Source organism: Heterodontus francisci, chromosome 20 (genome assembly GCF_036365525.1).
Source record: "Heterodontus francisci isolate sHetFra1 chromosome 20, sHetFra1.hap1, whole genome shotgun sequence".
Taxonomy (NCBI): Eukaryota; Metazoa; Chordata; class Chondrichthyes; order Heterodontiformes; family Heterodontidae; genus Heterodontus; species Heterodontus francisci.
Genome location: NC_090390.1, coordinates 64,885,545 through 64,913,180, shown reverse-complemented (window position 1 = coordinate 64,913,180; position 27,636 = coordinate 64,885,545). Strand labels below are relative to the sequence as shown.

Here is a 27,636-nt window from a genome sequence, read left to right as displayed (position 1 = left end):
GCTTTTTCCCAGGGTGGAAGAGTCAGTTACTAGGGGACATAGGTTTAAGGTGAGAGGGGCAAAGTTTAGAGGGGATGTGCGAGGCAAGTTCTTTACATAGAGGGTGGTGAGTGCCTGGAACTTGTTGCTGGGGGAGGTGGTGGAAGCAGGTACGATAGCGACGTTTAAGAGGCATCTTGACAAATACATGAATAGGATGGGAATAGAGGGATACGGTACCCGGATGTGCAGAAGGTTTGAGTTTAGGCAGGCATCAAGATCGGCGCAGGCTTGGAGGGCCGAATGGCCTGTTCCTGTGCTGTACTGTTCTTTGTTCCGGGGACCGTATCATCACCTTCACATCAGTTGATCTGGTTAGATCAAAACAAAAATAACGCGACTCACCAGATTTTTAATAAAGTGGATAACATCGAATCAGCTTACCACATTGGATATAAAAGTGTTAATTCCTTCATTGTGTTAGAGCCTTATGATACCCTTCAGCTGGCTATTTTGATATGTATAGCATTTAAATGTACTGAAGACCAAATATGGATAAGGAATAGCTATTCGGCCATTCAAACTCACTTCCTGTTAGTTTTTAACTGCCATTATAATACCCAGCTGGATTTAGTAGATCTCTCATACTTTTGTTTCTAACTGGCAGGTTATTCCAAACAGTTTTCTCCAGAGTAATGACTAGGGTTACCACTGACCAGAAACTGAACTGGAGTAGCCATATAAATACCATGGCTTCAAGAGCAGGTCAGAGGCTAGGATTCCTGCCACGAGTAACTCACCTTCTGACTCCCCAAAGCCTGTCCACCTCTTACAAGGCACAAGTCAGGAGTGTGATGGAATACTCTGCACTTGCCTGGATGGATGCAGCTCCCACAATACCCAAGAAGCTCAACACCATCCAGGACAAAGTAGCCCGCTTGATTAGCGCCCCATCCACCACCTTCAATATTCACTCCCTCCACCACTGACACACAGTGGTAGCAGTGTACCAGCTACAAGATGCACTGCAGCAACGCACCATCACTCCTTAGACAGCACCTACCAAACCCGCGATCTCTACCAACAAGAAGGACAAGGGCAGCAAATACATGGGAACACCACCACCTGCAAGTTCCCCTCCAAGCCACACACCATCCTGACTTGGAACTATATCGCCGTTCCTTCACTGTCGTTGGGGCAAAATCCTAGAACTCCCTTCCTAACAGCACTGTGGGTGTACCTACCCCACATGGACTGCAGTGGTTTAAGAAGGTGGCGCACCACCACCTTCTCAAGGTTAATTAGGGATGGGCAATAAATGCTGGCCTAGCCAGTGACGCCCACATCCCATGAACTAATTAAAAAACATGCATATTGTATTCTCTTCACTATAAGAGGGAACCCAGTTGAAATTGTGTCATTGCATCCATAAAAACATGTTCTAGACACACTTTAATCACTGTGCAAAAAAAATAACCACACAAAACATCAACTTTTCAATGATTAATTCACTTTTTGTTCTGTTGTTCAGACCTTTTGGGCTTCCTTAATCAGCTGGTCACAGTAATCCAACCAAGATAGGAAAGAGATGAGGGCACGCTTTCCTGGAAAAGCTGCAGCATCTTCTTTATGGCTATACGAATCTAAACTGTAATACAGAAAGTAAAAACAAGAATTAATTTGTATAAATTACCTGTCCATAGTGTGAAGATACTTAATAGAATTTAACATTTAAAGGATCGCACCCTGCCACACAGTAATCAGTGAACACCAACGGTTAGACTCCAGGTACATGAGTGTGCATTTACCAAACAAGTGTCAATGTCAAATAAAAATAAAAAATGCTGGAAATACTTAGCAGGTCTGGCAGCATCCGTGGAGAGAGAAAGAAAGTTAACGCTGCAGGTTGATGAAAGATCATCGATCTGAAACATTAACTCCGTTTCTCTCTCCACAATGCTGCCAGATCTGCAGAGTACTTCCAGCATTTTCTGCTTTTATTTCAGATTTCCAGCATCCACAGTATTTTACTTAAGTATCAATGTCACATAACTATTTCTTACAACAGTGATTAGATTTCAAAAGTTCTTCACTGGTGAAAAGCACTTTGGAATGTTCCGAGATCCTGAAAGGGCTATTTCTCTTTCTTTTTATTTCTGATAAATTCAACAGTGAAAATGTGCAGTTTGATTTCCTGAATCACAATCTAAAATATTTTTAAACTGTTAACATTGGACAATTCACTAAAATCTATTCTTTGTATTTCCTTCATATTACAAAAGGCAGTATTGAACTGTACTCAGATTTTACATTTACTGACGCTTCTCTGTGGCCCAAAGGCTCCCTCAACGCTCGACACCTGACTTAAAGTTTCTTCACCCATTCATATACATAATCCACCTCATTCTAGATTTACTTCCCAAGACCTTCAGGGAGAGGAATTTTCCATCATTATCTGGGGTGGTCTCCATATCGCTCCAGTCCCACACCTGTGTTAACCCTTCAAGGTGACTGGGGTTAAGCAAAAGATATTCCTAGCCAGTTCTGCCTACAACCAAGAACAAAATTTTAAAAAATATTGTGCTATTCTCATTTTCTTTGTTGTGCACGCCTCCACATGCATTAAAAGCAAGAGAAATGAAGCTGGGCATTTGAGAGGCTCAACAAGGGTGAATTACAAAACAAGCTAGTAGTTGAATATGGTACCAGCAAGACCACAGTATCAGGCTGGAAAAACAACCATATCAAAATAAAGGAATGGTACAGTAAAATTGCTTTAAAAAAATAATTGCCATGAGAAAGCCATGTATGTCTGGTTAAAATACAAATGCATACAGTGCATGTTGTCTGTAGTTAATACAGATGCAGAAACGAAGCGTAGCCTTTCGAGGTCCATCTTACAGAATTAAGGACAAAAGCTGAATAAGGCATTGAGTTGTACTCCAGAATTCTCAGCCAATGCTAGACTCATGAAAAAAAGTATCAAGGTTGTCATGCACAAAAGAAGCGGTGATGAAATAAACAATAAAATAGAAGAATATAATGGAGCTGTAGAAAATGCTAGTTAGGCCACAGCTGGAGTACTGTGTACAGTTCTGGTCACCACACTATAGGAAGGATGTGATTGTACTGGAGAGGGTACAGAGGAGATTCACCAGGATGTTGCCTGGGCTGGAGCATTTCAGCTACGAAGAGAGACTGGATAGGCTGGGGTTGTTTTCCTTGAAGCAGAGAAGGCTGAGGGGGGACCTGATTGAAGTAGACAAAATTATGAGGGGCATAGATAGGATGGATAGGAAGAAACTTTTTCCCTTAGCGAATGGGTCAATAACCAGGGGGCATAGATTTAAGGTAAGGAGCAGGAGGTTCAGAGGGGATTTGAGGAAAAAGTTTTTCACCCAGAGGGAGGTTGGAATCTGGAACACACTGCCTGAAGAGGTGGTAGAGGCAGGAACGCTCACAACATTTAAGAAGTATTTAGATGAGCACTTGAAACACCATTGCATACAAGGCTACGGGCCAAGTGCTGGAAAATGGGATTAGAATAGATAGGTGCTTGATGGCTGGCTCAGTCACAATGAGCTGAAGGGCCTGTTTCTGTGCTATATAACTCTATAACTCTATGAATATGAAGTTAAAAAGTCAACTGTTAAAATTAAATCATAAGAACATGAACATTTAAACCAGAGTCAAAACGGAGTAGTGGTCATGTGACCCCTACTGTACAGGGAATAAACAAACTTGTCGGCAATGATGGAACTCATTAACCTTGTCTGAAATAGTTCTGGGGAAAACCCTTTTGAAATTGAAAGCAGCACTATTAGATATTAATGACTCTTAATCAACATGAATGAACAAAGGGCTATAGAGACCGACTGACAGTCTAAAGCAAAATGTATAGGTGTGAAGCAGCCACATCATAACACAATGGTACCCATCCAAACATCAGTAGATAGCTATGGATTCTACATCCTGGTCCACTGTGTGGTCACACCAAGGGCGAAGGGCATGTGTCTCCTAACAGAAACTCCAATGTGATGGATTTTTACTTTAAAAGGTAGCCTTCTGGAGAGAGAGGGGAGATCAAGTCAACACCTTCAGAAAGCAGTCCAGCCACAGGCTGTGGTAAGAGATCCAACCAACCAAGAGGTAGTCCTGCTAATTCTACACTTCAACTTGCTGCAGCAGAGGCCTTAAAGTGACCACCACCTACAGTCTGAAGTCTTAACCACCAGAAATCTACAACACCTCAACAAGTTCAAGACTGCAAACACCCAGGCCTGCACCTTTAAAATAATGTGTCCTCTTTAGAAGTTTCAATAGGCTTACCATAAACCCCTACCTCACTTTGAACTACATCGTGTGTGTGTGTGTGTGTGTGTGTGTCTGTGTGTGTGTGTGTGAGCGAGAGCGAGAGAATGGGGAGGCAGTGGTGTAGTGGTAATGTCACTGGACTAGTAATTCAGAGGCCTAGGCTAATGCTCTGGGTACATGGGTTCAAATCCCGCTACGGCAGATGGTGAAATTTGAATTCAATTAATAAATCTGGAATTAAAAGGCTAGCCTAAGGGTGACCATGAAACCATTGTCGATTGTTGTAAAAACCCACCTGGTTCACTAATGTTCTTTAGAAACTCTGCTATCCTTACTTGGTCTGGCCTACATGTGACTCCAGACCCAGAGCTATGTGGTTGACTCTTAAATGCCCTCTGATATGGCCCAGCAAGCCACTCAGTAGTCAAGGCCAGTAAGGGATGGGCAGAAAATGCTGGCCTAGCCAGCGACGCCCACTTCCCATGAACAAATAATTTTTAAAAATGTGTGCGTGTGAAGCTGCGACCATTTTGGGAATTACGTAAAAATTAGGTTTTTGTGCAAGGTTAAAAAACCTATCATTTGTCTGTTTACTTGATCCCAAAAAAACACTCGGGGATTAACTCACCATTTTTAACACCACACTATTGCGGTCAGTTAGAAGGTCTACAATCAATCAAGGTACAAGTGGAGTGAACTGCACATTATAATTCTAGCCTGTAGCACTGGATATATAAGTTACCAATCCAGCAATCAGGAAATCTGCCAAGTTTCCAGCTCAAAAGAATTTTAACTTCAAAATCCTCTCTGATTCACAAGGTGAAGTCTGATGCTTTGAAAAATGGCAAATTGTTCATAGAATGGTTTCATTTTCAGTTCATATTGCTAACTGAAGCAGAATTTGCTCACTAAGAGCATCTGATCATGGAAAACATTTCACCAAGAGTCAGAGTCTTCTGATAAAAAATTGGGTGGAGGGTGGCGAGACCGAATAACACTTATGAATAATGCACATTAGAAGAAAAAAATACTGATCATTAAGAATTTATTTTTATTTTTTCATGGGCTGTGCACATTGCTGGCAGGGCCAGCTTCTGTTGCTTATCTCTAATTGCCCTTGAGAAGATGGTGGCGCGCTGCCCTTTTTGAACCGCTGCAGTCCATCTAGTGTAGGTATAGCAACAGTTATGTTAAGCCAAGGGTTCAAATGTTGCCTATTAATGTGCCATTCAGGGTATTATACACCATTCTGTCTATTATAGCAGTAAATCATTGAAATAAAAGGGAAAATTGAAACTAAACAATCTTATGCATACATTAATTTCAGTAAATTTTAAATAGAGTTAAGTGCTCAAAATATGCTGAGTACATGCTTTAACATCAAGCATCATATAAATTTTCACCATTCCGCAACCAAAAGAGTTGACATCTTGCACTGCATTACACTGGAACTACCAGTCAGAGGCCGGTAGCTGCAGTTTTGGATCCATTTGGGAAGTGCACCATTTACATTGCCAGGCCCAAGTTGCAATTCAACTGTCAAGGGGAAAACTCTGAACTTGTTGGTTCATCGACCTGAAACGTTAACTCTGTTTTTCTCTCCACAGATGCTGCCAGACCTGCTGAGTATTTTCAGCACTTTAAATTTTTATTTCACTTTTTGTTTTGCTTACAGCCTCCCTATAATTGTAGCAGAGATTTCAATGGTTCAAGAAACATAGGCCCAGTATTCCACTTAGTAACAAAGAAACCTGCTTTCAAGGATAATCATCATTGTAAACTGTCTGTCTATATCTGCACAGTATTGCTTGCACTCACCAGTACAAGTTTTTTTTTTGTAAACATGCCACTTAGAAAAAACATTGGAATTACAATTATGTTCTACTTACCCCCAGTTGACTGACTCCAAAGATTCAATATCCATAGGATCTATCGACTGCGGCAGTGCTCTATAAAGCGTGCCCAGTCTTTCGGTGAGTAATTGGCATAGAGAAGTGTTGTCAGTCAGGCACTTTGCAGCTGCTGGCTCTGGCAAACTAACTAGCAGCATCAGACCCTCAGATGCTTTAACAACAATTCGACCATCCTGAAATATAAACAGAAAAAAAACTAGTTGGTGCTTTCTGTTCCTTCAGAGAATACAGGCTTGTATCATAATTCAGCTGGTTTTCCTGGATTGGCCATTAATTATCACGTGCATTTTGATAGTAAGCCTAAGCTTATATCAAACTGCTTTTCGCACTTTCTACATTTTCATTCTACAATTTTTATTGCATGCTTTCAAGAATACAGAAAATACTACACTAGCTACAAGGTTATTAAGAAAGTAGCATCAACAGTGCAAGTGGACTTCAGCAGCTTTTCCATTAATAGTTTTGTGGATGCTAATTAAGATGTTCTTAAAAATATTAAACTAGAATGTTTAAGGAAGCAAAATGAACATCAAAATCTTAACACGGCTATCTTTCCCAAACTGTATGGCATGCTATAGTAAATTAATTTTTCTCATTACAATACCAAAACAGATGCAGTAGTACACTTTATTTAGATATTTCTCGCAATTTGTTCTCAAAGTATCACCATAAAAATCTGATCCTGAATAAGTCAATAAAATTACACAACTGCAGCAGCCAATGAAAATGGTCTACTAAGTACACCTACCGGGCTCTTACTGAGGTTTAGTAACGAATTCACCAGATTGTAATCTTGGTTTTGACAGTGATCATAGGACCTTGCAGCAGCTGTGTGTGGGGAAAGGGTCATTGTATTAAATGATGCAGATAGATCTGTACTGTGCTGAGTCGACTCACTAGTGCTGTCCAATGGGTTGATGACAGCTCTACAAGGAGCATTGCAATGTCCTGTACTAGTGTTGCCTTCAGCAGGTTGGGCTTGTTCGGTGTCTGATGATCTGTCTGGAGACATGACTGTCTTGTCTGAAACACCTAATGTTTTCTGTGGGCTGGCAACTCCTGTAGCTCTTGCAGATTTGTTCTAGAAAAGGAAAACATTTGGTTTATAGAGTAAAGTTAAGGAAAAGTCTGAGCTGCCCAGGAGAGTAATTAAGGAACTCTGCTTTGTTGATTCTATAATATACAAACAAAACATTGATCTGTTCAAGTAAGCTGCTAAGAAGGATGAAAATTTGTGGAACTACTTTCAGAGCATGAAACTATAGTTTACATCACCTACCCACAGACCTCATGGAAAGGAGATGATGTTGAAGGGTTTGGGAATATGCTGGCCTATTTTTATCTATTAGACAGATGTGCGAATAGAAAAAGTAAAGATGTAAAATGATGAGCCATTTTTCTTGGTGACCAATCAAATTTTAGATGTTTTACAAGAAGCCTGGGGATCTTCATTAAGCATATGTATTTCAAAACCGCACTGAGAACATTAAAAATATCAGTTGTAAATCAAGTTGAGTTACATTTGAATTAAAAAAATAATTTTATGCTCAAGTTGAATGAAAACAATTCTAGGAAATTGAACAGTTTTATACTTGGAAGAAGATTCAAGCTACAAGCAAGCATGAATGTGCAGCTGCAGTCTACTCATGCATTTTGTTAATGGATGGAATCAGCTGCGTATCAGGGGTTTTAATTTAACTGTATGGAATTAGGTTTAGATTACCGGTGCCAAACTTTTGTCTCTTAGGTGCACACTATGGAATTTCAGAAGCCATATACAAAATTTAAATCCACATTAACTTGCATTTATTTCAAGCTTGTAATACTAAAAAGTCTTGGTGCCCTGCTTTAGGTATTACCTCCCAACAAGGCAACAGCACTAGAAACAGACATTTCCAAACATTCAGGCACACAATATTCAAACAGAATAAATCAACAAATAAGAAGTTAGCATAACTAGGACCATGTTGCCTGGGGGTGGGGGATGGAATCAAGATTGACACTGCTCAGGGGTTGCAGGTTAGACACTGGCCATTCATCTCTGGAATCTGGATCAAATCACATCAGACTGGTGCAATGCAAGTCTCCACTGTTTACTAGCCATTAGCTTTGTACATGAAATATTGCCAAACTACAGAATACAAATTTTATTCAAGTTTTTGTTTTAGAACACTAGATCACTTTTGTGGTTAGGAAGAGTATTTTAACATTTGGTCATAGCTGTTACTTTGCTGCAAAGCTTTGCCCTTTCACTGACTATATTCATCAATTTAAAAATCTTCCATTATGATTTACAGTTAGCTGTTAGGATTTATTTTGCTTTTTTAATTTGTCATGGGATTTAGCAGCACTGGCAATTATTGCCCATCCCTGTTTGCCCATGAGAAGGTAGTGGTGAGCCATATTCCTGAACCGCTGGAGTCCATGTGTTATAGGAACAATGCTGTTAGGAAGGGAGTTCCAGGATTTTGATCCAGCAACAGTGGAGCAATGGCAATATAGTTCCAAGTGAGGATGGTGTGTGATTTGGAGGGGAACTTGCAGTGGGGTCTTCTCATGCATCTGTTGTCCTTGTTCTTCTAGGTTGTAGATGATGTGGGTTTGGAAGATGTTGTTGAAGGAGCCCTGGCAAGTTACTGCAATGCACCTTGTAGATGGTACACACTGCTGCCACTGTGCACCGGTGGTGGAGGGAGTGAATGTTGAAGTTGGTGTATGGGGTTCCAATCAAGTGGCTGCTTTGTCTTGGACTGTGTTGAGCTTCACCCATCCAGGCATGTGCAGTGTATTCCAACACACTCCTGACTTGTGCCTTGTAGATGATGGACTGGCTTTGGGGAGTCAGGAGGTGAGTTACTCACTGCAGAATTTCCAGCCTCTGACCTGCTCTTGTAGCCACAGTATTTATGTGACTGGTCCAGTTAAGCTACTGGTTAATGGTAACACCCCAGGATGTTGATGGTGGGGAACTCAGTGATGGTCATGTCATTGATTGTTAGGGAATGGTTAGATTCTCTCTTGTTGGAGATGGTCACTGCCTGGCACTTGTGTGGTGCAAATGGTACTTGCCACTTTTCAGCCCAAGCCTGAATGTTGTCCAGGCCTTGCTGCATGCGGACATGGCCTGCTTCAATATCTGAGGAGTTGTGAATAGTAACTGTGCAGTCATCAATGAGCATTCCCACTTCTAACCTTATGTTGAAAGGAAGATCATTGATGAAGCAACTGAAGATGGTTGGGCCTAGGTGGTGTGAACATGGATGGACCTGGATGAAAGCAAAAATATTCAGGGATGGTAACAAATTTTCTGAACAGTGGGAACTATCCAAATATTGGATATTTATCCTTCCTGCAATTCAATTATCTTGTGAGCAAAATAGTTAATTGTGCTCTTGTACTGTTCTTAACCATGCTCCACACAAATGTTGATGAGGAAGCCCTGCAGTTACTGTAACTTAGCTGCTCATAAATATTCTTGAGAGTATAGCACAGGGTCCTGTCTCACCTAGCAAACAGATTTTAGAATAGGAAAATGAGACATGTTGGAAAATCTCAGATATTTGATTTTAGCAAAAAAATAGTCTAAATATAGGACTTAGTAAACATCAGTGGATAACACAAAAGTCGTTGTGTGTTAAGATCCTGTTTTAGTTAGATTTTAGAACCAAGGCACATCATTATACAAAGGTTTCAACATCTTCCACTGCCTATTAAATAGTAAATTACTTCAACATTTCAAATCCTAAAATAAAAAAAATTGCATCATAAAGGTACTATTTCATTTATTTTAATTTTGAAAGGCTACTTACCCTTCCTTATATCATGTATAACAAGTAAAACACCTTCTCAACTAATCATATACCAGATTATACAGGTACATTAAAAAAAACACTTCTGAGTCCCCTCAGTGTTGGGTCATTTTGCAGAACATAGTGAAGGAATTTTTAAAATCAATTATTTAAGTGCAATATATTCTGCAAGGATTTTAATAGTTGATTTAAAGAAATATAAACTGATTTGTGTTGAGTTAGCTGCAGTGTTTGTAAATACTATAATAATTTTAAAAAATTGTTGCATAATAAATCTGTACGGAAGGAGCAATTGAGGCTCATCTGTCAGAGAGATGGGATCAAACTATGATCAATATCAATAGTACACCTAAAGCAAAATCATGACACTTCACAACAAGTGACTTTGCTTTCAGCTTAACTATATCTTTGTCCTGGGATGGTTAACATTTTTTCTGTAGTGTAACATTTCATATGTATAAAACAGAAAACAATTCTAAATTTAACCATGATAAATCCTGCACACAAAAAGATTTGACCAGCTTGAGAGCAACACTTAGAAAAATTCTCCAAAGAGCACTGATTAAAAAAAAACTTGGAAGGAAGGTTCATTAAGAACAAGATGTCATAAGAACCTGCAATGTTTATTAAAAGCATGCAATTTTCAAACATGCAGTTGTTTGAAGAATCTTTACAGTTTCAGGACAATTTAAAATAAACATTTTACACAAGCCCTACGTAATTGGATATAACTCAAACTGAATGTTGCACAAAAAGAGGCATGACTTCTTTAAAAAAAATCCAACTGACATGGCCTTCACTTTAGCAAATACTATTACAGTCTGATTTTTAGGCAAGTTTAATCAGAAATATTTGAGTAAATATAAGTTAGCACCACATGGGTGCAAAAAGCTCTGTCCTATCAACGCTCTGGAGTCCTTTCTACGCTCTGGAGTCCTTTCTACAAACAAGAAATCCTCTGCACGTGAATCAATTTGTACAGTATTATTGCAATTTGGGTTTTTGGGAAATGGGTTTTACAAACTGCACTAGAACTGCAGTCAAATATGCATCAGTTTGTCATTTGGCATCAGATATCAGCTTAAAGAACCAATCTTACACTAAACAAGAATAACGTATTTCCTCCAACCTAATTGTATACTTTATTTCCTGTCCATGGTTTTGCCTCCTCAACATTGGGAGGAGCAAAAGCAGATTAGCCGAGTGCTTTGTCAAACACCTCCATCCTGCTTGCAAGCTCCACATTGCTTGTCACTTTCTTTTTCTATTCCCACTGTTTCATTCTTCTTTGGTCTTCGATGCTATGCTAATGAAGTGCAACACAAGCTCATGGAACAGTACTTTCATTAGGCAGTAACTTATCTAGCTTCCCTTTAAATGCATCTATGCTAGTTGCCTCAACTACTCACTGCGGTAACGAGTTCCACATTCTAATCACTCTGTGGGTAAATAAGTTTCTCCTGAATTCCCTATTGGATTTATTAGTGACTGTCTTTGATTTTGTTGGATAATAACTTTGGAAGATTGCAAGAAACCAGGATGGAATGAATGAATCAGAATAAAGGCAGAAATTGACGGAGTTTTGCTAGTGCTTTGTAATGACACTGAGCATGCTAAAACTGTGTGAAAGTTGAACATAATAATATAGCTTTGGGCCATAATATTTTGAAATAGCTTATCAATGTTTTGAAATGTCTAAACAGATGGTATTGTATAAGAAAGTAGCCTGTAGTGTGGAAATGCTGTTATTTGTGGACATGTAAGTGGTATGGTTTCTAGACCTCAGCAGTTATCAGATAGGGATAGAGTATGCTTGGTGAAAAGGAATGTGTTTATCAGTGCTAAATGCAAGGACAGCAAAAGGGCATCATCTCTTCAGACATGTGAGATAAAGTTCATGGGAAGGCTGAGAAGCTAAAGGGAGTTGCAGATGAGCTGCCACATATTAGTGATAAGAAAGGGTATAAAGAGAGAAACTCTGTAGTCAATGGAAAGCTACACTAAATTTACCACGACATAAAGAAGCATAGCTCCCAGAACAGAGATGATCACTGTGATCTATCAGTAAAGATGCCCTATAGCAATAATGTTGGATAGTATCCCCTTATTGTTATGATCATGCTGCTGCTTTGCTGGTACTTGAAATCTGTCATAAATAAAAATCAAGTTTAAAAAAAATATACATATACATTGGTAGTTGTGTCTAATTTGACAGGCCTGAACAAAATTATTTTTACAGACATGGTACATATCATTTGGCGAGCAGTTTTTACAATTGACTCCCCTGCTTGGCTACTTCAGAGGGCATTAAGAGTCAAGCATGTAGTAGAAGGGACACGTAGGACAGACTAGGTAGGAATAGCAGATTTTCTTTACTGTAGGAAGGATATATGTGAACCAGTTGGGTTTTATGACAGTAACTTTCATGCTAGCCAACAAATAACCAAATCTATTAAATTCTACTACACCACTACCGTACCCTACCCTAATTGGAATTTTGGCCCAGAATATCAATAACAATTTAACTGCATATGAAATAGAAAAGGTGAAAATGTACTATTACTTCAATTAGATAGTTTAAATAGTTAATAGCAACTTCCTCACATAAACATTAAAATATGTAACTTATTGGAAAAAGTAGTAATAGGCACAATTTTTCCATTAGGGTCTTTTTCTGGTCAATAATGCCATTACATCAGTTATTTAAAGAAAGAAATAATAAGATAAATATAAGATAATAAAATGAACAACCAAAGAACTGTGCATTAGTTATACAGCTTTATGAAAATGGTTACAGCAGGATATACATACCTCTAGAAAAAAGTTGACCAAATAGGGATCTTGCTTCAATTTTGCACAGACTATACAGAGAAATTGTATTTCCTCATTTTCTGTGGGGGCAGCAAGAACTTCACCACAAAGTCGAATTAATTTCTATGGGGAAAAAAAATCTTATGTAGCAGAAAAGTGGAATATTTAATAACTATTTTCTTATTCTCAAAATTATTTGGTACAATACATGGTACTGATCCGTATTAACCAGTGAGATCCTAGGTTCAATCTCTGGAATATTCTTAGCCAATTTCAGTCAGTATGGCAGTTTAAAAAATCAGAGTTAGCCAAATTGAAAAATGCTCACAAGTTAACTCATTTATCACAATGTTAGGTTATGCCAGGATAATAGAAAGTGGACTTCAGTTTCTATATATCTCTCCTTTTTTCATAATACTCCAATCTTCAATGCAATATTTCATGCTGATGTACAGTTTTATGAATGGCAGTAGTCCTACGTGCCTTGATGAAGGAACCATTCTCCATGCGCAAGTGTGACAGCTAAGACCAGAAGTTGTTCAACAGAGGCATACTGTTCCATAGGTGGTGCCTTTTTCTGGTTCCTCTCCCAAGTGGATAGTCATCACATGAGTCTAGACTGCAGGAGACTTTGTACGAGTGCTCAACGGATATCCTCAAAAGTATACCTTCCAGTATAAGTCACTGGACTGCAAACAGGGGCAGGAACCCCAGCAATTTTTCCTGTCTAGTCTGGGATATTATGGATAAATCCATACCCCAACTACTGTACAGATAATGGAAATCTAGCTCATCACTGAATGTGACCAAACTTGGGACTTCCATATTCTTAAGTCTTAGCTCAACACTGGACAAAGCAACTACCCATCAAGCCAAGGGTTAGCGAGTGCTGGTTCTTTGAAAGATAAGAGACAATTTGAATAATTATTTCTTCTTTTTAGAGTGACTACTAACCATTTCATAAGTTTATTTTATAATATTGCGATGGAGTCCTCTTATGCAGATGCATTCTGTGCAAGACTTGTTGGGTACTTTAATTTTGGATTCAGTTTTTTGAGACAAACACTGATTTGAAACTGAAACTAAAGGTCTTAATGTTCTGAGAGATCAGAGTCACATTAAACAAACAAGCAATTTTTTTTTAACCAGAAATGTGTGATTAGAGGTTAGGGCCGGAATTTTACGCCGCCCCAGTGGGTTGGATGCTGGTGTGGGGGCGGCGTAAAATTGAGCGACAGGCTCCGGGAGGCCAAACTGCCCCGATTTCACCTCCAACCAAGTTTATGGAGGTCCGGCGGGGGATGAGAAGCAGCCCGCCCGCCCAAGGCCATTCAAGACCCTTAAATGGCCACTTAATGGCCACTTTAGGGTCCTCACCTGCCTCCACGGGTATTTTACCCGTGGCAAGTGGGTATGCCCGGGACGTGACAGGCCGCCCAGCTATAGCTGCCAACCTTTCCTCACCCCCGGGGGGGCGAGGGGCGGGCCTGGCAATCGAGCACAGGGTGCCCGATTGAGGGCCGCCCCCGCCTCCCAACCCAACCTCGAGATCCAAGATGCATCCCTCCCCCCAAACGACCACCCTAGCCTCACCAGGGCACGACCGATTCCCCTGGTGAGGCAACCCAAACTCACCTTCAGTCCCGGCTCCTTGGTATCCTCCTCGGTCGGCTGGGCTGCAGTCCCAGCAGTGGCCACCACTCCCGGTGGCGCTGCTGAGACTAAGAGCTGCCGACCCGCTGATTGGCCGGCAGCTCACTGAGGCAGGACCTCCTCCCTCAAATGGGTGGAAGTCCCGCCTTGGGCCAATTAAAGCCCGGGGATCCATAAAATACGGGACGGATCCCCCAGCTGGGCGGAAGCAGGTTCGGCACCAACATTTACGTCGGAGTCCAGCTCCCGTTCGTCCACTGTAAAATTCCGGCCAAGGTTTCAGTTTCACAACTTTAGAGAATGGTTGTTTAAAGAGACGGAAAAAGCAGCAGGCTGGAATAATAGTTTTGGCTGAGAGAGAGCCACGCTGAACAGCAGAATGCCTCTGCTAAGAGATGTAAACTAACAAGTGGATAAAGAAAAGATTGTTGAATGGTAAAAGGCCTCTGAGTGGATAAACCATTGAGTTTGGAACCTGTTTTCTAGTCTGCTGTGAGGAATCAAGCAGCAGATTTTTTGTGCTTCCAGAGAGGCTGCTTGGACTAAAGTAGCCAGATGAAGCAGTTGTTTGGATTGCAGGCAGAGGGGCCTGGACTGAGAGCAGACTCTTGGAAGATACAATTTGCTACCATTGTTAAGTGCCTCAAAGAGTTAGGTAAGGCATGACCGGTGAAGCTACACCACCAGGACAGTTGAGAGCAAAACCACGGAAGTTCTGGAAGGATGAGCAGTTTTGGAGGAGACGATATTGGTGGGGGTTGGATTGCATATTGGGGAGACAGGATTTGGAGATCTATTTGAAATGTTCAAAGACTTGAAGAGCTTTAGGGTTGTTCGGCAACAACTTGCTGAAAGGTCTGTCAAAGAACTTGAGAGATTTAGTTTTGTTGCATTTGACAGTTAACGTGTAACCTTTACGATATATATCGACTATCATTTAACTATTAGTTCATGTTTAATTTATGTTGGATTTGGTTTGAGTGTTACAGTAAAAGTTATAGAAATGAAATCTTGTCTGTTTGTTTTTTGTTCCCTAAATTGGGGTCAGTCATTGGATTCGATTCTTTTGGTTTGTTGGTTGTCGCCATGGGGATCATAATAATATTCTGCCTTCAACTAGACCTGTTGCCAAGTTACACACAGAAAGCATGCATTTGTACAACTCCAAAAGATACTTAGTACATGACTGCAGCAGAAAAACTGCACCTTTCACTTTTAGATGTTGTAAAGAGATCATACCTGGACAGGTCTGTGGACATTTATGTGTGGCAGCAGGGGCTGTTTGATCCTTCCTAGTAATTTTGTATAGAAAATCAGGACCTGTTGCTTCATTCCTGGCGGGCACTACCAACCACATAGAGGTAATAATGAAAAATTAAACACAGCTTAGGAAAATAAAATTCAACCAAATGATTCAAATTTTATAATATAAGCAAATGCTTGATTACAGTGTATAATGCACACACAGTTAACTGCAATGACACTGACTTTGCTTCATCAATACTTGGGTCAGCTGCATGATTTAGCTTAATAATACTGTGTCAACATATTTTTAAAAAATTCTGCAGCATCCTAGTTCTTCAATCTCGATTGTGGCAATTCTATTTCCAATAATGTTGACACTCAGACACTTTTCAACTGATGCAAAGAGTATTCTGGGACCTCAACATAAAACATGCATGATACAATTAGCATTCTGTCCATCTTGCCATACCTCCTGCTCACAGACTTAGGGGAAGTCCTGATTTATACTTATGATTATATAAATGCAAATAATAGAACTTAAGGGAAAAAGTACTACATTTATTAAAAACAACTTTGACTGCTTAATTAAAATTACCCTGGCATAGAAGTGACATTTCAGTGCTATCTAGGTAAGCCACATTGTTATAAATTCAAGCATACAAAGTAACAATTTGTAATAACGACTGCTAGATACAAAAAAAGAAAGACCATTTTGGCAGGTAACATTTTTGACAACATCACTGGAATGTTGATTTTATATTAGGTTCATTGTTGGTGCTCACTAACAAAATAACTAATCTGAAGGTTTTATGCTAGTCATTTTATTGATCAGTAAAGATCTGTGCTTACAATCTCACTGAGTATAGAATACATGCACTTTAACTAGAATAGACAACGGTTCTATGTTATCATTGCTTTTACGGTCACTGGCAAGAGTTTTGTTTGATAATACCGGCATACCTTTTCAAAACAGGTGAATTAGGACCAAACATCATGACAAACATTGAAAACCTGGATAAACTTTCTGGCAGAGAGCCAGCACAATTCAACATGATGAGATATTTCAGCAAGGATGGCTCCCCATTTGTTAGGAATCCACTATTATTTAGCTTGGAACTTTTTTCATTTTATAATGTCGATATATCCTTATGCCGCAGAAATTTATTTATTTTCTAAATTGCCAACATCAATACTATCGTGAAAGAAATGTCAAATAACAACTTAAAACAGATTTTTAAATAGATTTGAATACATACATAAATCTGAACCCGCTATTTTAAACTTGCTGAGGGTGGTTGCTTAGACCAGGAATTATGTCAGTGTTTGGCTGAGGTCAGATGAGATTTATGTGGATTCCACTGAACCAAGAAAATCTTTAATTCTGTACATTCCGAGATCCTTATTCTACATGAAGCAATTTTACATCACTGAAGATAATTGTAAATTAGCTTCTGTTGACATGATGGATAGAAAATTGGTTGGCAGACAGGAAACAAAGAGTAGGGATAAATGGGTCTTTTTCCGAATGGCAGGCAGTGACTAGTGGGGTACTGCAGGGATCGGTGCTAGGACCCCAGCTATTCACAATATATATTAATGATTTAGATGAGGGAACTAAATATATCTCCAAATTTGCAGATGATACAAAACTGGGTGGGAGGGCAAGTTGTGAGGAGGATGCAGAGAGGCTTCAGGGTGATTTGGACAAGTTGAGTGAGTGGGCTAATGCATGGCAGATGCAGTATAATGTGGATAAATGTGAGGTTATCCACTTTGGTAGCAAAAACAGGAAGGCAGATTATCTGAATGGCTATAAACTGAGAGCGGGGAATATGCAGCGAGACCTGGGTGTTCTCGTACACCGGTCGCTGAAGTTAAGCATGCAGGTCCAACAGGTGGTAAAAAAGGCAACTGGTATGTTTGCCTTCATAGTGAGAGGATTCGAGTTAAGGAGCAGGGATGTCTTGCTGCAATTATACAGGGCCTTGGTGAGGCCACACCTGGAATATTGTGTGCAGTTTTAGTCTCCTTATCTGAGGAAGGATGTTCTTGCTATAGAGGGAGTGCAGCAAAGGTTTACCAGACTGATTCCTGGGATGGTGGGACTGACGTATGACGAGAGATTGAGTCGGTTAGGATTATATTCGCTGGAGTTCAGAAGAGTGAGTGGGGATCTCATAGAAACCTATAAAATTCTAACAGGACTTGACAGGGTAGATGCAGGAAGGATGTTCCCGATGGTGGGGGAGTCCAGAACCAGGGGTCATAGTCTAAGGATACGGGGTAAACCTTTCAGGACTGAGACGAGGAGAAATGTCTTCACCCAGAGAGTAGTGAACCTGTTGAATTCGCTACCACAGAAAGCAGTTGAGGCCAAAACATTGTATGTTTTCAAGAAGGAGTTAGATATAGCTCTTGGGTCTAAAGTGATCAAAGGGTACGGGGAGAAAGTGGGAACAGGTTACTGAGTTGGATGATCAGCCATGATCATAATTAATGGCGGAACAGGCTCGAAGGGCCGAATGGCCTACTCCTGTTCCTATTTTCTCTGTTTCTATCCTTGCAAACAAGAAAGAACTGGCATTTATACAGTGCCTTTCAGATCCACAGGGTGTCCTAAAGTGCTTCATGGCCAATGAACTGTTTTTGAAGTGCAGTCGTTGTTGTTTTGTAGTCAAACTTTGGCAGCCAATTTGAGCACTGCAAACTCCCACAAACAGCAATCAGATAAATGACAAGTTATTCTGTTTTTGGAGGTTCCGATTGAGGGATACTTGTTGGCCAGGATGCCAAAACTCCCTTGCTCTTCTAGTGTGATGGAATCTTTTACAGGGAGCCAGCTCGGATACGACCTAAATATTTCCTCCCTCTCAGTGGGTGTAACCGAGTGGTTTTTTTTAAACACTGAAATCAATGTGTTCAATTAGTGACTGGATTCTATAAATTTTAGAAGGTGCTCATCATTTTGATTTAAGTATTTTCTTGGACAGTTAGAATAGCAAATTAAGTAAATAGTAAACTGTTTAGTCTAATCTGTCTTTTCAATGTCCTGAGTTACATTTATAAAAGAAGCACTGACAAGAATTTTAACCAAAATAGTAAACATAATTAAAATTTAAACTGGGTAGGTCAAATCCAAAATGGCTATTCATAATCTATATTTTTACTTCTGGTTGTTTTGCAGTAGCTTGGTCAATGATTCATTTTGTATAATGTCTTTCTAAAGTTTTAAAGCCCTTCAATACTATTCAGTATGTCTGCTTAAAAGGAACAATTCAGCATCAATACTTAAAACATACATCAGCTTTTCCCAATGTGTACAGAGTCTCTAAAATCTTGTGATGCAGTAAGTATTCCATACAAGGCCCTGTCTCCCCAGATTCCCTTTCATGTTCCTCCTGAACCAAAATATCCAGCATCTGATCCAGATGTGATGGGATGTTTGTATCTGTTACTGGAGCTTTATCATCTGTCAAAAAAAAGGTACATTAACAATTCATGTTTTACAGTTCACAAGTTCCCGTGACTTTTTACCAAATGAATGTCTAATCAAATAGCAAATGTATTCAAATGAGAAAAATTAAGCTTTAATGAACCTTTGATATAGACTTCCTCAATCTTCATATATATTAATTATCCAACAAGGAACTAGGATATGGATAAGTCACAGAAATAATATAGTGACTTGTTAAATTTTAATGCACTGCAGACTCAAGAGCCTTCTACTTGTGCGCCATGTATAAATCATGGCTCCAGATGACATCCAAATTTAATGAATGAAACCATTGGAAATACTTAGCAAACAAAAATATACTCATCAACAATTAAACAATTATCCACATGCTCAAAATCAGAGCTACGCTCAATGGAATAAAAAGACAACTATTGAAATAATAGGACAAAGTACATTCAAAGAATGAGGATTATAAAACAGCGAATCCAACTCTCTTCTTTTGCTTATCTGTTAAATACATGCGATTATGCCACGATGGTGCTGAAAATGTGGCAAACTGTCAATTATTTGATGCTGGAAGGACTGATGCACCAAAAATAGCATCAACTTTGAATACTAATCTTAGGCAATGGTATTTAGTAAAAGCTTGTGGATTTTGCCCCATGGCTATTTTATAAATGAAGTTTAAGGACAAAATGAGCTTTCAAACTTGAAGATGTTGGCCTGCTAGTTTCTTACAAAGGGAGAGTATACTAAATTATCCAATGATACATTTAGCAAAGGTACCTAAAAGGTTAATTTCCAAATTAAAGCAAATAAATTGACTGGACCTGAAATAATATGCTACAGCTTCAAATGACATCCACACAGTTTAACCTGCATTCAACTTCTAAGGGACGTAATGATAAAAGAAATACATTTGATCAACAGTACCAATGGCAAGGCCCAAGGACAGGACATGGAAAACATAATGACTAGCGTAAATATATATTGGGGCACTTCCGAATATATAGTCAAAGTGCTGCACCATGGAGTAATGCATATCATTTTTCTCCTTCTTTCTTCTTTGGCCTCCTTATCTCGAGAGACAATGGATAAGCGCCAGGAGGTGGTCAGTGGTTTGTGAAGCAGCGCCTGGAGTGGCTATAAAGGCCATTGTTAAATCATTGTTAAAACACCAAATACATCTAGAAAACAATAACGTCAGAGCTAAAGTTAGAATACAACCAACTAATTCTGAAGTAGAAAAGACTCAAATCATTTCCTCCAGGAGAACACCATTACACTGCTGCTGACTAGAAAAGATCTAATCTGTATCCACAGTTTTTGTGCAACATGGGAGTGGGGAAAGGTTATTTGGCTCTTATGATTTTCATTTGAAATTTGTGCTTATGCCTTTTCTCATTGCCTAGCATATGAGTTCTGATGAAAGGTTATTGACCTGAAACGTTAACTGTTTCTCTCTCCGCAGATGCTGCCAGACCGGCTGAGTGTTTCCATTATTTTCTGTTTTTAGCTTTAGGTTTCCAGCATCCACAGTATCGTGTTTTTATATACATATTAAAATGCAAACCGTTTTTAACAGGAACTGCTCATTTTGAATTAGAAAACAAGTCAGGAACAGACCATTAAAGAATTGAACGAATGTACAATAGGAAAAAAAAGGTAAAAAGCAATAAATTGAATAAATTAAAGGAGCACTTAAATACCATGTGTTCACAACAGCCAAAATTTGACATTTGCATTTCTGATATCCCTGTGACAAGTTTGAAAACTGAGTAGAAACTGTTGGGAACTACTCTGCCAGACGGGCAGGTGAATTTCACAAATCCTTAGAAAGAAATACAGCCAAGAAAAAGCCAAATTGGTTACGGTACCTAAACACAGTGTGAACTATGGCAAGTGATTTGGCATGGCAAAGATTGTTACTAATTATAGTTGCAAGATTGAAAATTATAAAAATTATGAGCAGTTGAAGAAATCCACCACCTTCCCTGTCCCCCCACCCTTCCCCATCCAAGGTGTTGGTCAGTTTCTCCACTTAGCACATCAATTTCAATTACCAGTGCTGTGCCTCTCTTCATTGAACTAACCTGCAATAAATTTCCAGCTGGTTTCTGAACTTGCTGCTCTTAGTCAGCAAGCAATCTGCTCTACTCACAAGCACTGTTTAAAATCAAGAGTCTGATAAAAGTGCTGCTGAGGGAAGTGGACCTAACTGCTTGACAACTGTCCAGACCAGCTGCTCTTAAAGACTCTGTACACACACTTTTGCTCACCAGCACCGGAATTCAAATTTTACTTTTAAATAGTTCCTGTGAACTGAGCACTTGTTGACTGCAAGACGAGCTGTTACAGTAATCAATCACAAACTTACTCCAGTGTTAGGTGGGCAGAATATGGGTACTTTAACAATGCTTCTGATTAAAATTAAAAAAAGATGAAACGGAGCAGGAAAATTGCACTGGAAGGTCATGGAACTTAGTCACACTGTCTCCACTCATTTGCCTTATTAATTATTGCATCTGTTCAGACTCTAGCCATGAGTTTTTTTTTGTGCACTGTAATTCATAAAATTATTTTTGTTGTCACAGGATAAAACAAATAAATTAAAAATAAAATTTAAAGACCCCTACCTGATGTCTCAATGTAATAATGGGTAATGGCCTTCCAATGAAACACAAAGTCTTCTTGCAATGGAAGGGAAGGAGCCAACTATAAAATTCAAAATAGAAATGATAACAACAGGTTAAACTTGCTGGAATTTAAAGCTTTGATGAACAATACTCAAAGTGAAGTATTTCATGGGCGTGTGCAATTAAACTAAACGACAAATCCATTTATGAATCACCTACTGCAGCTGTAGAATAGAGAAAAATTCATTTTTGAAGAAATTGACAATATTTAGTAAAGCAACAATGACATTACAATACCATAAAAGGGTCACAGTTTACCGTATTAAAGCAGAGTACATTTTTAAAAAACTTTTTCTTTCTCTTATCTCTCTCTCAATTCCATCTTTCTTTCCCTCTCTTTATTTCACTTTCTGCACCTGATTTTAATTTGAATTACATATTCTAACTTCCTGTTTTAGACTCTATGTACCTTCATAAGGATTCTTCAATATGACTGGTTGAAGAGACATGCTGTTACTTTGCCTATTCACACAGTTTCCAGATTCCCCTTAGAGGATGCTGTGTTGTATTGGACTGCAAAATTCACACCATTGTGTCCTGTTTTGGGCTCCTACTTAATGATGAGTGTCAAGGTTATGGAAAGAGGACAGACGACATTCACTAAAATGTTACCAGAGATGAGGGGCGGCACAGTGGCGCAGTGGTTAGCACTGCAGCCTCACAGCTCCAGCGACCCGGGTTCGATTCTGGGTACTGCCTGTGTGGAGTTTGCAAGTTCTCCCTGTGTCTGCGTGGGTTTCCTCCGGGTGCTCCGGTTTCCTCCCACATGCCAAAAGACTTGCAGGTTGTTAGGTAAATTGGCCATTATAAATTGCCCCTAGTATAGGTAGGTGGTAGGGAAGTATAGGGACAGGTGGGGATGTGGTAGGAATATGGAATTAGTGTTGGAATAGTATAAATGGGTGGTTGATGGTCGGCACAGACTCGGTGGGCCGAAGGGCCTGTTTCAGTGCTGTATCTCTAAACTAAACTAAACATGACAGACTAAAGAAACCGGAGTTCTTTTCACTAGGACAGAGAGGGTTAAAAGAATGCCTGACAGCAGTGTTCAAAAAATTCTGCAATATACAGATTAGCTAAACAGGAAAACACTATTTCCACTGATTAGCAAGTCGGTAACAAGAGTGATCAATATGAAAGAACAGGAGAGCTTAGGAGATATCTTGCACGGTGGGTTAAGACTTGGAGTACCTTACCGGTAACATGCTGAAAGCAGAATCAATAAGTTTTAAAAGAGAACTAGATAATATTAGAACTGTTTTTTTTAGAAAGGGTATCGGGAAAAGGCAGAGGAATGGGATTAAGCAGATAGCTTTTTCAGAGAGCCAGTCCAGACACAAAATGGGCCAGGTAGCCTCATTCTTTGCTGTAAAGTGCTGAAGGGTCAGCTATGCTTATTTAAGAAAGCTTGGCTACCTAATGAGCTGTGGAAACAAAAACAAGAAATGCTGGATTCACTCAGCAGGTCTGGCAGCATCTGTGGAAAGAGAAGCAGAGTTAACGTTTCGGGTCAGTGACCCTTCTTCGGAACTGACAAATATTAGAAAAGTCACAGATTATAAACAAGTGAGGTGGGGGTTGGGCAAGAGATAACAAAGGAGAAGGTGCAGATTGGACCAGGCCACATAGCTGACCAAAAGGTCATGGACCTAATGAGCTGTGGATACCAGTGTACCAATGAATGGAAATATCCAAAAGTTATGGAGTAGGAATACCACAATTGCAACTGTCATTGACTTCAACCTACTGCACAACGCAAACAGTAATAAAAAGAAATTTAGAATCATTTTTCCAACCTCAGAGATTATTTAAGACAATCTTAGTGCTAAACTTCAGCAATCATCGTTTGTGAACAAGGGGTCAACTTAAACAAATGTGCCCATGAGACCTAATTTATCCTTTTCATCGATCCAAAGGTTGTTACAACAGTATCTAACTGCCTATCAACTGGGAAGACATGATGAGTTGAAATTCCACCCACAGCTCAGCATCAGGAAAACTGAAATTATCCCCATTGGCTTCCATCAGCACATAGGTGCCTCGGGCCTTGATTCCAGACATGTAAAACCACAGCATATTGCTTGATACTGAGCCAAATTTTCTCCTCTCATCCATTCCATTATCAAAGCTGTTTTGTTCTATCTTCACAACATTGACTCTGTTACAACCTTTCACCATTGTTGAAACCCTAATTTACACCTTAATCACTTTGATTTCTCAAACATCCCCCCCGCCCATCTGCCCTTCACAATGCCACAACTATATCCTCATCTGCCTGAAGTCTTGCACTCCTACCATTTGCTCTTTTCAAGCTCCATTGACAGTTTCAGCAAATTAATTTTACAAATCCCTCAGTCGAATAATGGGGAACAAAGAAATGGCAGAAAAATTAAACACATACTTTGGTTCTGTCTTCACAAAGGAGGACACAAATAACCTCCCAGAAATGTTAGGGAACCAAGGGTCTAATGAGAGGGAGGAACTGAAGGAAATTAGTATTAGTAAAAAAAATAGTGCGAGGGAAATTAATGGGGTTAAAGGCTGACAAATCCCCAGGGCCTGATAATCTACATCCCAGAGTACTAAAGGAAGTTGCCCTGGAAATAGTGGATGCATTGGTGGTCATCTTCTGAAATTCTATAGACTCTGGAGCAGTTCCTACAGATTGGAGGGTGGCAAATGTGACCCCACTATTTAAAAGAGGGAGAGAAAAAACAGGGAACTACAGACCAGTTAGCCTTACATCAGTAGTGGGGAAAATGCTAGAGTCTATTATAAAGGATGTGATAGCAGAACACCTGGAAAGCATAAACGGATTGGGCAAAGTGAGCATGGGTTTACGAAAGGGAAATCATGCATTAACAAATCTACTGGAATTTTTTGAGGATGTAACTAGTAGAATAGATAAGGGAAAACCAGTGGATGTGGTGTATTTGGATTTTCAGAAGGCTTTTGATAAGGTCCTACATAAGAGGTTAGTGTGCAAAATTAAAGCACATGGGATTGGGGGTAATATACTGGCATGGAATGAGAATTGGTTGACAGACAGGAAACAGAGTAGGAATAAACGGGCCTTTTTCCAGGTGGCAGGCAGTGACTAATGGGGTACCGCAGGGATCAGTGCTTGGGCCCCAGCTATTCACAATATATATTAATGACTTGGGTGAGGGAACTAAATGTAACATTGCCAAGTTTGCAGACAACACAAAGCTGGGGGGAATGTGAGCTGGGAGGAGGATGCAAAGAGACTCCAATGTGATTTGGACAAGTTGGGTGAGTGGGCAAATGCATGGCAGATGTAGTATAACGTGGATAAATGTGAGGTTATCCACTTTGGTTGTAAAAACAGAAAGGCAGATTATCTGAATGGTGACAGATTGGAAAAGGGGGAGGTGCAACGAGACCTGGGTGTCCTTGTACACCAGTCGCTGAAAGCAAGTTTTCAGGTGCAGCAAGCAATTAGGAAGGCAAATAGTATGTTGGCCTTCATTGCAAGAGGATTTGAGTACAGGAGCAAGGATGTCTTACTGCAGTTATACAGGGCCTTGGTGAGACCACATCTGGAGAATTGTGTGCAGTTTTGGTCTCCTTATCTGAGGAAGGATGTTCTTGCCATGGAGTGAGTGCAAAGAAGATTTACTTGGCTGAATCCTGGGATGGCAGGATTGACGTATGAGGAGAGATTGGGTCGACTAGGCCTATATTCACTAGAGTTTAGAAGAATGAGAGGGGATCTCATAGAAACCTATAAAACTTGAACAGCACTAGACAGGCTAGGTGTAGGGAGGATGTTCCCGATGGCTGGGGAGTCCAGAACCAGGGGTCACAGTCTCAGGATAGGGGGTGGTGAACCTGTGGAATTCTCTACTGCAGAAGGCAGTGGAAGCCAAGTCATTAAATATATTCAAGAAGGATTTAGATATATTTCTTAATGCCAAAGTGATCAAGGGATATGGGGAGAAAGTGGGAACAGGGTACTGAATTAGACCATCAGCCATGATCTTTTTCGAATAGCGGAGCAGGCCCGAAGGATCGAATGGCCTACTCCTGTTCCTATTTTCTATGTTTCTATGAATCACCCAACTGGGATAAATATAGTGAGAGAGGAACTATTCAAGGATTTAACTTCTTTGAAAGTAGATAAATCAGCAGGTCCAGATGAAATGCAACTGAGCCTTCTAATAGAGGCAAGGGAGGAAATAGTGGAGGCTCTGACCATTATTTTCCAATCTTCTCTGTTTACAGGCATGGTGCTTGAGCAACAGAGATCTGCTAAAGTTGTACCATTGTTTAAAAAGGGAAGAAAGAAGTACACAGAGTAATTACAGGCCAGTCAACCCAATCTTGGTGGTGGACAAATTATTAGAATCAATTCTGAGGGACAGTATAAATCATCATTTAGAAAGGCACGGATCAATCAGGGACAGTCAGCATGGATATGTTAAGGGAAGGTTGTGTCTGACTAACTTCACTGAATTTTTTGAGGAGGTCACAAGGAGGGTTGATGAGGGTAGCGCATTTGATGTCATCTACATGGATTCCAGCAAGACTTCTGACAAAGTCCCACCTGGCAGAAATGTAAAAGCCCGTGGGATCTAAGGGAAAGTGGCAAGGTAATATTTGATGGGTGTTGTCACGGACCTGTAATTATTTTTTTCCTCGGATTAACAACAGTGTGTGTGCCTTTAAGACTTTGTCGAAGACAATGCAACTTTAAGGGTGAGAACGTTCCGGAGAGACAGTGTGCCACAGCTGCATTTTTCTTGTTACACTGGGCAAAGGCAGGAGAGATGTCACATGATGTAATGTTTCCACTTTGACTGTGTGGGGAGCTGGCCGAAACCAGTTAGTTCAGAGACTTTCCAGTGAGTCTAACTGAAGTAAAAAGGAGCTGTTTTACATCAGTAGCGCAGTGTCAATCAACGGGTGGGAATCTGAAAGTTTCCCGATCAAATCTGGAGTCAGACAGGGCTGTCCTCTGTCCCCGGTCTTGTTTGTTTGCTGTATTGAACCCTTTGCTGAGTCTATTAGGAAGGATGCGAGCATAAGAGGGGTGACAATCCCAGGCAGCGGAGGCACTCAGGTCAAAACCTCCCTGTACATGGATGACGTCGCCGTCTTCTGCTCGGATCCGCTGTCCGTGCGCAGACTGATGAGCATCTGCGACCAGTTCGAACTGGCCTCGGGAGCCAAAGTTAACCACGGCAAGAGCGAGGCCATGTTCTTTGGGAACTGGGCTGACCGATCCTTTGTCCCCTTCACCGTCAGGTCAGATTACCTGAAGGTGCTGGGGATATGGTTCGGAAGGGCCGGGGCGTGCACCAAAACATGGGAGGAGCGAGTAGCCAAGGTACGACAAAAGTTGGGCATGTGGGGGCAGCGGTCTCTCTCCATTGTGGGTAAGAACCTGGTCATCAGGTGCGAGGCGCTCACGTTGTTGCTCTACGTGGCGCAGGTCTGGCCCATACCCCACTCCTGCGCCGTGGCAGTCACCCGAGCCATTTTCCGCTTCGTCTGGGGATCTAAAATGGACCGGGTCCGGAGGGACACGATGTTCAAATCTCTGGACAAGGGCGGGAAAAATGTACCCAACGTGGCCCTCATCCTGATGACCACCTTCGTGTGCGGCTGCATCAAGCTATGTGTCGATCCCCAGTACGCAAACTCCAAGTGTCACTACGTGCTGAGGTTCTATCTGTCCCCGGTGTTGCGAAGGATGGGCCTGGTCACATTGCCGCGGAACGCTCCGTGCAGTTGGGCGG

General features: G+C 40.4%; 1 protein-coding gene across 2 annotated transcripts in view; it reads right to left on the bottom strand.

Annotated features, from left to right (window-relative positions):
- The window catches only part of fhip2a (FHF complex subunit HOOK interacting protein 2), a 79,382-nt gene that overhangs the window by 24,282 nt on the left and 27,464 nt on the right, over positions 1 to 27,636 (bottom strand). For both annotated transcript variants that reach the window (XM_068052961.1, XM_068052962.1), the window contains exons 2-8: positions 21,815 to 21,893; positions 19,024 to 19,193; positions 15,719 to 15,823; positions 12,827 to 12,949; positions 6,955 to 7,287; positions 6,183 to 6,379; positions 1,513 to 1,627 (exon numbers count right to left, since the gene is read on the bottom strand). In XM_068052961.1, the coding sequence (XP_067909062.1) occupies positions 1,513 to 1,627; positions 6,183 to 6,379; positions 6,955 to 7,287; positions 12,827 to 12,949; positions 15,719 to 15,823; positions 19,024 to 19,193; positions 21,815 to 21,893 (1,122 nt within the window). The remainder of the gene's footprint in view (positions 1 to 1,512; positions 1,628 to 6,182; positions 6,380 to 6,954; positions 7,288 to 12,826; positions 12,950 to 15,718; positions 15,824 to 19,023; positions 19,194 to 21,814; positions 21,894 to 27,636) is intronic.